The following is a 12,564-nucleotide window of genomic DNA, read 5'->3' as shown; positions in this document are numbered from 1 at the left end:
TTTTCCCACACCGCTTTTGGTCTTGGGCGGTTTTGGGTGGAGGGGCAACGAACAACGCGGGAGCTCGACACGTGGATCCGGTACGGTGCCAAAACCACCATTTCCCAGCGGCTTAACTTTCGGCAGTCGGGGAGGTCGTGAAATGCATATCAGCCATTGGATGTGGAGCCGTTGATCTGACGATTGGCACTTTATGAACAAGGTGGGGAGTCAATGCGCGAGACCAAAGCAAATTAATGTGTAATTAATGATATTGGGGCGGATTGATTGGTTATCGGGGTTGATCGGTTATTAATTAACGTGGGGTTAATTAATCCCATGGTTTTTCACGGAAGGAAGGCTATTAAAGTTTCCAAATGAACCATTAACCCCTCGTTTATACATTGCTATGGTTATAACTAACCGGGGAGCGGGGATATTAATACATGGGGTTTTTGATGTTATATATATATATATAATACGGGGGAGGGTAACAATTTAACAAGGAGCTATATAATAGTGTTAACTGTTAATATGAAAAATGAACGAAAGCGCCAAGTATAATGTTAGGAAAATTAGGCTTAAAGGGGCAAAAGAGTTTATACAAGAAATATGGCTAATCCCTAAGTAAAACAGATTCTTACTTAGGCAAACGTTATGAAATGAGATGAGTGACTCAGTGATATTAAGCAAATCTCAATATCATTGGGGGGAAATTAATAAGTGATTTGGGGAAAACTGAAGGGGAGTTAGTTATAAAATCTGCCTCGCTTGAGCTACATCAAAATATCTGCCATGGCACTTGTGATAACAGTAAGATGAACATCTTGAGAGACAAAATCTCATTTTGCAACAACAATCTATCTACCCATCCTACTTTGCCTAACATTTTTCTTCTTTCTTTTGGGTGCACTTGGACTGGAAAATCCTCATCACTTTTCTTTTCTTTGCATGATAAGCCTATCTAAGTCTGCACTTATTTCTTCCAAGGGCTCAAATTAAACAGTTGAGCTCCTTTGCTTCTCTACCTATCTACTTATCTGCCAAGATTAAGCTGTTTGGACAGATTTTATTCTCTATCTCTAAAACAGGAAATTGAAACATGAACTGGCCAAGATTAAGCTGTTTGGCCATTCATTAATCATGGCATAAAGTTAACAAGCTACACACAGTACTTTATTTTGCAAAAATGAAATAGCAGTGGAATTTGGACTTGCACACTTTCCTGGTCTTTTTATTTTGGGGTTCATTTATTTTCATTTTTTCTTTTGACCATTTATTTTTTCACCTTTTGATTTTTCTTTTAGGGTATACCCTCTTTACATTTTTTTTATTTTTATTTTTTATTTTTGATAATATGGAAACCTTTACAGCAAGGAAAGGAAGAACATATTACAGAGCTCAACCAGTCAATCATGAAATATGACACCTATTACTATAGGAGTATAACAGAAGACATGAAAACCAATCATTTTGTAGCAGAGGAAGCATAATTAATTTCATTACTTTTCAGTTTTTGATGTAAATGACTTGAGGACAAGTCAATAAATAAGGCTGGGGGAAAGTGTAAATTATAAATTTTATATTCCTTCCAAGCCTTACACATTTTCGGCCACATTCATCAGTAGATTCTGAACATTCAACAGAAGATCCATCAGCAGATTTTGAACATTCAACAGAAGATCTAGCAGCAAATGCAGCAACAATAAAAGATTCACTTTTCCGATTTCATCCACCATTTTCACAACCAAGTAAAGAAGACTATGATCATAATTTTGCAGCCACACATGCACAACTCTCATCTATTTTTGAAAGGGTGAGTTGAGGTATGATATTTTCTAACTTTTAACCATTTAATTCCTTGAAAGCTAGAATGATAATTTTTGGAAAAACTTTCTTTCCTCATTTCATAAAATTGTCAAAACCATGAGTTTGGTTGAGGGGGGGGGGTTGTGGGGTACATTTATATTCATACTTTGTCACATTCATATTTATCCATATTCATATATCACATTCTAAAACCCACATACCTTCAAAATATATTCACTATTACATGAGCATATAAATGGCTTTGTAAAAAGTACTTAAAAGCTAATTGGATGCAACACAATCATAGTTGTTACACAAGAACCAACCATGATGCATTCCAACAAAAATACTTTGCAATAAAAATCACATTATCATTATGCAAAGATCATACATTGAATTTGAATGCAACAAACAAAATACGGTTGAAACACAAGAACCAACCAAGTTGCAATTCAACAAACACACTTTGCAAAAGTTAAGTAAATGATATCATGCAAAGTTTAAGCCAAAGCTCAAGTATCAAAAGTAATGTAATAGATTGCATGAGGACATGCAATACCTTCAGTTTGGGGGTATGTTGGGCCTAAGAATTATTGTTAAAATACATCCACTTTCACTCTATTCAACATCCACTTTTTCTCCATTAACACATTTTCTCACCTCTATTCCACCACCATGTCATCACATTAGCTTCACTTTCATTATTAAATGGGTTACCTTTGTGTTTTCCAAAACATTACTAATTCTTAGTATTTTTAAGTGAATTTGTGGTTAAACTTTAAAAAATAATACACTTATACTTATACCTAACAATTGGAATGAGTTTGTTGACATGTGTAGGTTAAAAGGAAGCTTCCAAAAGCCTCTTATGTGGCCTCCCAAGGCTAAATTCGAATTTGAGAAGATACACCTCATGGAGAAGATCATGGAGGATAGGGTTATGTGTCACCATTGGTTGAGAGATGTGGATTTTAAGAGGGAATAGCGTATCCAAATTTATGAGTTTGTTATCATAACTTTTTTATAAATAGGAGTGTTATCTCCTTCATTTGTAATCTTAATTTTTAGAATTTAGAAACTTAGTCCTTCATTTGTAATTTTAGATTTTAGAATCATTGTAATGTAGAGTTTAAGACCTCTTGTAATGTATAACTTGGAGCTTGTAATTGCAATTTGCAATTGAGGATAAATAAAGTGGATTGGATTTTCTTCTACATTTGACTTCTTTCTAGGTGTGCTTGTGGAGCTATGGAGGGCCCCCATTGCCTCACTTGCATACTTTTTTTGGTATAGTAGGCTTTAATTTATGTTTTTAATTTCATTAGTTTAAAGATCTTGATGCTAGAAATATAAATGAATAGTCTCTTGTAAGAGAGATTTAATATTTCCTATAATCAATTTGAATTATGTTTAAATGCCTTTATTTCTTAGTTTATTGATTAAGATGGTTAGAAATATTAATGAATAATCTCCTGTAAAGGAGCTTCAATATTTCTTACACTTGTCATAATGTATTTTAATTTTTAGATTTCATTTTGTTAAATGACTAAATAGGTGTTGGAGATCCCAATGAAAAACCTCCTGTAAGGGAGCTTTGGCATTTCTTCACCTAACTTAGTTTAGTTTGTCTCTAAGTCCATATATATTGGATGATACTTGAAGTTTACTTACCCGGATTGATAGTAAATGAAACTCTAATTTGCATCCGCATTTTAGACCCAAACAGTATGATTCAGATATAAGAGGCTACAAACTAATTGATGGTACAAAGTGGCATCAACTTCATGTGTAGTGTAGGTGGTAGTAAGTTTGATTCTAAATTGAAAGGGACAAGGGGTTGGTTTACAATCTTCCATGTGAAAGTGGTGAAGAAGGTCACATGCATACTTAGATTGAGAAATATAAATTCCTTGTTTTGTAATGAAATCTAGAGAAGTCGGTGTTAAGAATAAAGATATCAACTTTTGTATGTCAAGCTCTTGGAGCTTGCTTAAGACCATAGATATATTTCTTAAGGTGGAAAAAAATGTTGGAGTCACTTTGAGCATAGCCAGGATGATGTTCCATGTATATTTCTTCTTGCGGATCCCCATGTAAGAATGTGTATTTAACATCCATCCAATGGACCTCCCATCCATGTGAGGTAGCAAGGGCTAGAACAAGGTGAAAGGAATAGATTTTGGTGATAGGTGTAAAAGTTTCATTGTATTCAATTCCTTCAACTTGAGAGAATCATTTATCAACTAATTTTTATTTATACCTTTTGACACTTCCATCTCAAGCAAACATAGTTCTATATATAGATTTACATCAGACAAGTTTTCTTCCTTTTGGAAGGAGTACAAGTTCTCAAGTATTTTTCACCATCAAGAAATGATATTATTCACCCTTTGTTGTTTCTTAATATAGATGGCATGAAGATTTTGAAAATGTTTCCAAACCATGAGTCTCTAAAACTTGAGCCAAAAGAGAGGATGCTTTGTTGAAACTATAAATAAGTACAACATTGATTTGTACGATCACTGACAAGGTTACAAATTGCTTCATGTGTTGAATGGACTTGTATGAGAATATGTGTTAGGTCCCTATAATATTATTGTATTCCTTTATTATTATTGTCATTGTAGCCCCTTATTGTTATTTTTTTGCCCATGTTGTCCCCATATTATTATTATTGTGTCCTATAGAAGCCCACTATTGTTATTGTTGTGCCCTTACATTATTATTTTTATGTTGTCTTTGACTATATTGTGACCCCTTAGACTCCTATATATAGAAATGAGGCCTTGTCATTTGTATTATCCAAGAATTGTTCATTTGTGTAATGTAAAGGAGGTTTCCCCCTCGAAGAGGCTAATTTGAAGTCGTTGATCTATCTTTTCTTCTATTTTGTGAGTTGGTTGCATAACAATTGGTATAAGAGCTTTGGATTCTAGGGTTTCACTACTTCAAATAGGTCATTATGGAATTTTCTCTATAATTTTTTTCTACGATGTTTCAAAAGCTAAAATTAGAAATCATTTGAGCTGAAATCTTGATGAACCTCGGGTACGAATTTTAGATCATGTATCACTATATTTTTGGAGATATGATAAAAGGAAGTTAGGGTTTTTTCAAGCTCCCAAATTATATCTGAAATAGGTGACCTGGGGAAAATCGTCATAACGTTCTCTCTGAGCATTAGATTGAAATTTCATACAAAGGAACATAAAGAGGATGGTTTGTAGGTTTCTGTGTATCGATTCTAGGTCCGAAGGTCGAAACAGTGACACATGGCACTTCGTACAAGTCGCTCTACTGAACCAGTCTATAATCAGGTCATCATGGAAGATTTGGAATAATATTTCTTGGAGAATCCAATCTTGATCAGAATTGTGGGGTTGAAATGAGGACTTAAAGGGCCACCACAGGAGGAAATTTTAGACCTTGGAGATCCAAAATTACATAGATTCAACAGATTTAATATCGAGCTCCTACAAAGCCAAAAAAGAAAGAAAATGGAAACACCTAGTAAGCAACCTGAAATCTCTAGCACAAGTCATGAAGAAGAGGAAGAAATGAAACATGATATATCAAAATTACGAGACCAAGTGCAACAAATTTCACTCTCACAAAAAGTAATAGAAGTTAAGATGGATTGTTTAAAGAAAGACGTGGAAGCTAAGATGGATGGTTTAAAGAATGGTGTGGAAGCTAAAATGGATGGTTTATAAGTAAACATTAAATATTTTAAGAAAGACATGGAAGGCTTGAAAGGAGGTTTGGTAAAGTTGCTACAAGAAATTCTTCCTAATGGTGAAAAGGTAGTAGAGGAAACTCATGATGAGAACAAAAGAAATGTTAGTCGTGATTTCTTAGAATCTAATGTTGGATTGAAGACCTACCATGTTCCAAATATCAATATGAGGAAGTTTGATGGCAAGGATCCCGTAACATGGATACTACATATGGAACAATATTTAGATCTCCATAATGTGAAAAACACACGAGAGGTACACATTGCGACTTTCTATTTGGAACCCAATTAGTTTATATGGTACCGATGTCTTTTCTCTTGTAAAAAAATTGTCACTTGGGCAACTTTTATGAAAGAAATGATATCACATTATGAGGATACAAAAAGAAACATTTTTTTTAGCCAATTGAGAAATCTCAAACAAAAAGGTTCAATGGTGGAGCACATTGAGGACTTCCAAAGATTGAATATAAGGGTAAAAGATATTCCAGAGGAGCATAGGATTGATGTGTTCATAGGGGCATTAAAGGATAACATCCAACATTAGGTTCACCTTTGGGAACTTGATTCATCGGAGATGGCATTCAGGTTAGCGATAAAAATTGAAAGAAAAATTATGGCAACAAGGAAGCCTCACAATCACAACTATAAAGATGGAAGTGTTGTTGCTTCTAGCCTTCCACAACCTATAGTTGTGATAGAAAATACACTAAAGGTCATAAGTGTTATGTAGATCTTCCAGATACATCGCATTAGGTTTCTTTTTTACAACGTTTCGAACCAACAACGGTGGTTCATCTTCAGGATGTGAAATATTAATAAATAATTAATAACAATTAAAATTAAAATTAATAACTAATAACTAATAATGAACCTTAACAAATAATCGACATTTAATTAAATAAAAATGAATATTGAAATAAATTTAATTGTAAATTAAAAATCAATAAATAATTAAAACTAACATAACAATTGTAACAATCAAAATTAATAACAATGAAAACAAAAAAAGAAAAAAAGAATAATAAAATAAAATAAAATAATAATATAATTAATTAAAATAAATATAATTGAAATAATTATAAAATTAATTAAAAATTAATACAAACATAATTGATATAACCCTAATGAAACTAATATGACAGTAACCCTAATTAAGATAATAATAGTTATATAGTGGATTTAAAATCCCTATATGTCACAAAATGTAATTAAATTAGCATAATATCATAAAACTATTAAAATTATAATTAAAACATAATAGAATAAATTAAAAATTAAAATTTTTAAAATCTAATATCTGTCGGCTTAGCATCTCATCTCTATTTATTTAGAAAAATGAGAATAGTCTTTCTATAATATTTCACATCCTGAAGATGAACCATCATTGCTGGTTCGAAACGTCGATCAGAAAGAAACCTAATGCGATGTATCCGGAAGATCTACATAATGATGAAACTCGCAGAAACCTCAAAGGTCATAAGTGTGTTGAGAAGAAATTATTTTACATAGATTTGAAGAGGAAGAAGAAAAGGAACAAGAAACATCAAAAGAAGAGGATACACTCTAGGAACAAAGCCCAGAGAAAGAAGAAATGAATCCGACCATATCTTGTAATGCATTGTCTGGAATAACCTCCTCAAACTATCAAGATAGAAGGACATATCAAGAAGAAAAATGTAATAGTGTTGATTGATTCAGGAAGTACCCATAATTTTATTCATTGTAAGATAGTGAAGGAATTGAATTTCTTCCTATATCCAGCACCAGAGTGTCAATTGATGGTTGCAAATGGAAGAACCATAAATTGCTCTGGAAAGTGCCATAATATCAAGCTATCCATGGGAGAATTCATTTTGAATAGTTCAATGCTTTCCATTCCAATGGGTGGTGCTAATGTTGTACTAGGAGTCCAATGGCTACAATATTTGGGTACGATAGCTTTTAATTTTCAAGAACTTTTCTAGTTTATTTTTTATTTTTTTAATTTATTTTTCAATTTATTTTTATTTTTTTCAGAAGGAAAAGAAGTTGAATTAAGGGGTATCGTAGGGAAACTAGGAAATATAATCAACTCTAACAGCATGACAAAGCTTCTAAATAAATAACAACGTGGCATAATTTCACAATTATGTTTGCTAGAGGTTCCCATGTCGAAATCATATATTTCTCCAGATCTCCAAAAAGTCTTGGACAATAATTCCAAGGTATTTGAGACTCCCGAAGGCCTCCCACCTATTCGTGATCATGATCATGCTATTAATTTGATTCTAGGAATTGTTCCTCCAAACATCAGGCCTTACAAATATCCCTATGCCCAAAAGAGTGAAATTGGATGTAGAGAATGGATAATTAGTTTCTCAAAGAGTGACACAAGTTGTTATTTTTTACTTTTTGCCAAGTGTCATTTTTTCCTTAATTTTAAGCATGTGCGTCATAAACCCTAACTAACATAGATCTATATAATAGAAACCGCTAGAGATCATTTTCACATTCGATCTTGGAGCTCTAGCCTTCCCAAGGAGATCAAGAAACCTTTGGTGGAGTTTGCAAGACTTTTCTAGGTGAGTTTTGCTTTTGTCATCTTTTGTCGCTTTTTGCTGTTTTGCTTCTGTGAGTGTTGTTTTTCTTGTTTCTTTTCATAGTTGCTGATTTTTTTTATCTTATATTAGCTTGTACAAGTGTTGGTTCGGTCTGTCATTCACTTTTTACAAGTGTCGCATCAACTGCTTGTTTTTACCCATTAGTGATCGTCGTTTCGATGACTCAATGTGCATGTTTGTTTTTCCTTTTTCATGTTGATTCTGCACTTTATTTTCAATTATCTATATTTCCTTATTTAGATCCCCACACTTACATGCACTATCACTCAGATCTTCCACTTTCTCATCCTCTTCCTGGGCAGATCTGCCCCTTACTTGACCAACAGTTGCCATGATAAATTGTGCATGTCACAACTCCAAGGCTCAAGCCTCGTGATTGGCCTCATAGACTGCACAATGCACACTCCATGGCTTTCCCAACTGTGCATTGTGCAATTCCGGGTCTCAAATCCCATCCTTAGCCACTGAGACTACGCAATGTGTGATTTCTCCCTCAGTCTGCCCAAGTTGAGACTATGCATTGCATAGTCTCAAGCCTCAAGCCTCTCCCTTAACTATTAAGACTACACAATGTGTAGTTTATGAGGCTAGTCTCTTCCCTAAGTCCAAGAATTGCATAGTTTTCCCTCTCATTCTTGTGGTTGCTGCCTTGATCTTTCTTTGTGAGTCATTTTGCTTGAGCTAAATTATGTTTTCCATGAGTGGTTTTTCTCCTACAAGTACTACAATGTTTTAGCACTTCTCTTGATCAGCTACTATCACTATGGATCCTAAGAGATTTGTCTCAAAGAAAACTACAAAAATGAGCACTGGAGAGGTAGTTGAGAGTACTTGAGTGAATTATTTAGTTTCCCAGACACTCAACTATTTAGAGAAAAAGAGTCAGACATTACATGGAAAAAGGTGAATGAGGTATTCTCAGAAAAAGTTTCAAATCAGAGCTTGAAGACTGACATGTTTACATCAATGTCCAATGGTTAGAATTACACAAGATTGCATGCAGGCACTCGTTTTTTCCATGTGTAGACATTGTCAGCTGGATACTACCACATACGAATAACACGACCATGACTCTTAGCAGTGCCAGTGGTAAAAGTCTTGCCTCTTTCCTTGCACCTAGATTACCAACTTATGTATCATTTGTTGATGCCAGAATCAATCATGGATTCCCACTTTTATGTGGTCACCAACTACCTGAGCACAAAGGATGTCATCAAAGGTTGGGTGAAAGAGCCTTCCAAATTATGCCAAACACCCAACAAAACTTACAAGACAAAATATCTCAGGAAGGCTTATCAATACTTGATAGTCTTATGTTGTTGGATCTATGGCCAAAGTAGTACTGAGACCTTTCCAGAAGGCTGGGAATTCTTGCTTAATCAAGTTGTGAATGAAGGAAAACCATTCAAATGGTCGGATTTGCTGGCTCAACAGTTGAGAATTCATGTGACTAATTCTAAGAACCCTCCCAAGGGTAAGCAAGCCAAATTCTACATGTCTTCTTACTTTTTGGATGCAATATGTGCTCAAAATTCATTTCTTAGCATGAATTGGACCCGGTCACCAAACAAAATTGTCGTGCACATTTACTGCAAGGTGCTTTCAGAGTGTAGTTACAAATGAGTAATTGAAAAGCTAACTGATCACTTCCTCATTCCATTGTACAAGTTAATATTTGAGGAAGATCCACCTTGCATGTCCCTTGGGGTAATGGAAGTAGTGTTAAAATTAGCAGATTGGTTTGCCTCACCGGATCACACTTTTCTCAAAGTGTTTGGTGGTTAGAAGTCTCCACATCTTCTATCGAGCTATGCCACCAACAAGTTGGTCATGCAAGAAGTTTCTTATCATATTTCCATAGGGTTATCAATAGTTTTGCATAGGAAGATTAAGGCACCTTGGCCCATTCTTCCTTTGGAAATTGGATTGCACGAGATCAAGAATTTGAAGGGTATAGAAACCGAAGGCAACGAGATAGATAAATTCGCATTCAATCATTTAGACTTCAATGCATGTGATCCTAGGAATGTTTACAGAGAACACTTTGCAAGGATTCATTTCCAATGGCCAAGCAAGACATTTACAAGCCCGAGGAGGAAAAAATGAAGAATTGTTACAATGCTGCCAAGTCCCATGAACCAGTCAGCTTCGAAAGAACATCATACGTTACTCCTCAGAAAGAATTCACTTAAGGGGAAGAACCAACAAAAAGGTGCAACCCAGTGCGCAAAAAGGGCAAGAGGAAAGTTGCACGTAGTCCCAGGGAAGAGTAGAGACACAAGATGAAAGCAGATCCCAATCATCCTGAAAGTGACCATAGTAGCAAAAAATATGAGGAAACAAAGGAATAAGGAAGAAGAGATGAAGCAAAGGGAAGAACAAGAGCATAAAATATTGGAAGAAGAAAGGAAGAAGAAAGAAGAATAAGAAAGGCATATAATAGAAGAAGAATAAGCAATGCGGAAACATGTTGAAGAACAAGAGCAGAACCGACTACTAGAAGAGGAGAGAAAAAATTTGTTGGAGAAGGAATTTGCTCAAGAAATTGAAGAACTAATTGTGATTCAAGGCATGGAGGTGGAACTAGAGCCACTAAATCAAGATTTTGATCTCATGCCAAGCGCTCAGCAGGTCACCATTCAGTCTCCCCCTCATCCGATAGTAAATAATGTTGCAAGCGAAGAAGAGGAAATTGTTCCTCTCGATTATGGTTCAGTCAAAGATACGTATAATATAACTTATGATGAGCTTTAGAAGAATATTGTACAAGCAATAAAGAAACATTTTCTAGACGATCTTACATCTCCTTGCATTCATTAGAGAAAGGGTGATTGTAATGGATACCAGGAGAAATCTAGAAGCCATTGTTGCAACCAACTTGACCTTAGTAGGTGTTACCAAGTTAAATATGAAGTATCTCATGGCCGAGAGTAGGCAAATGGAAAATAAATTGTAGGTTGCAAGGCAACAAATTGAGCAGCTCCAAGCAGAGGTCTAGAAAGAAGCTCCCACATAAGTATATCTTGATCTAGGTGGATATTGGTGGCCACCTACCTATTCCACCTAGACATTTGTTTCCTTGTTCATTTCAGCATTTACTATATTTAGTAGTTTTTTGGGCTTTGAACTTCTAGAGTAGTTTTGACCCCTTAACCGGCGATTTTTTGGGGTCCACTGCAGGGCCATAGTTTTAAGTAGGGGCCTGCGGTGAAACCTACAGTACTCAAAGAGGCCTTCCCACAAGGTATCGTACGCACCAAATGGAGATAATATGACCAAGTTATGACCCTGGGAAGTTGGGCCCACAAACTCTTGGTGTTACATGTCCTAGGGTTAAGGTTTTGGTTGTTTAGTGTTTTCTCATGTTTTCCAATAATAAATAGGCCCTTGAGCCTCATTGTAACACAATTTAGAGGCATGTAATCGCCACATATCTTCTCAGAGATAAGATACCATCGCCCGAGCTATCTTATTTCCATTTTGTTTGTAAGCATAGTTCAATATTTTTCTATTAATGAAATGAAGTGTTTTTTTGTTGCATCTCTTTGTTTATGATTATATCTATAAGTTGTTGCATTCCTGTTTAAGTTCAGATCAGTGGCATCATAGTAGTTTTCTCTTTCTTTGTTTTTCTTTGAATGTCCCCAACAAGTTCACGGTATAAGGAGTTAGGGCTTGATCTAGTTGAACCATTGCAAGATCAACATCGCAAAACTCGATGACCTCCCATGGCGGAAGAAAATAAAGATGAGGGGGAAATAGATCCTTTCAAAATGTTGCTCGAGGAGGCCTTTGAGCGATAGAGGGACACGATGATGGATAAATTTTCCCAAATCCTTCGACGACTACCCACAGGTGATGCATCTTCATCCAACAACCTCTCTAGAGGTGCCACTCCTTTTAAGGTGCATGTTAAATTCGATATTCCCATATTCAAAGGCCTGATAGATGCAGACACCATAGATAAATGGTTAAATATATTGGAAGGATATTTTTCAGTTCATGAATTTTCCAATTGGGAAAAGATTACTTTTGCACTTCTTAAAGCCAGCCCACATGTCAAGGACTGATGGGAAACCTACTATGAACAAAAGGATGAGAGTGAACCCTCGTTGTTTTCAACCACACCCACTTGGAATTCTTTCCGAGACACCATCAGGAACAATATTACCTAGTCAGAAGCCATGAAGACAAATACATAAAGTGGACCATACTACAATAGGGAAGGGACCAAGATATGCCATAGTTCATAAATACTTTCCATACCCTTCGCATGAAGCTGGGTATCAAGGATACTAAGCAAAATTTGGTGCTGAAGTACATAAGCTATCTACACAAGTACATCCATGACGATATGGAGTTCCTGGAAATTTCCTCGCTCGACACGACGTATAGGTACACTGTCAAGATTGAGCAAAATTATAAGTAGAAGAAGTA

The 12,564-nt window shown here is 35.3% G+C and overlaps 1 protein-coding gene across 1 annotated transcript in view; it reads left to right on the top strand.

Annotated features, from left to right (window-relative positions):
• LOC149231062 (homeobox-leucine zipper protein PROTODERMAL FACTOR 2-like) overlaps positions 1–10,319 on the top strand; it is a 34,296-nt gene extending 23,977 nt beyond the window's left edge. The window contains exon 4 of the mRNA XM_089381529.1: positions 10,164–10,319. Coding sequence (XP_089237655.1) covers positions 10,164–10,319 — 156 coding nt within the window. The remainder of the gene's footprint in view (positions 1–10,163) is intronic.
• Positions 10,320–12,564: the final 2,245 nt, after the last annotated feature.

Source organism: Pinus tabuliformis, chromosome J (genome assembly GCF_031772625.1).
Source record: "Pinus tabuliformis cultivar Carrire ecotype Pingquan chromosome J, CPIR1, whole genome shotgun sequence".
In the NCBI taxonomy this organism is placed as follows: Eukaryota; Viridiplantae; Streptophyta; class Pinopsida; order Pinales; family Pinaceae; genus Pinus; species Pinus tabuliformis.
Note: the sequence above shows the minus strand (reverse complement) of the source record. Positions and strands in the feature narration are given on the sequence as shown.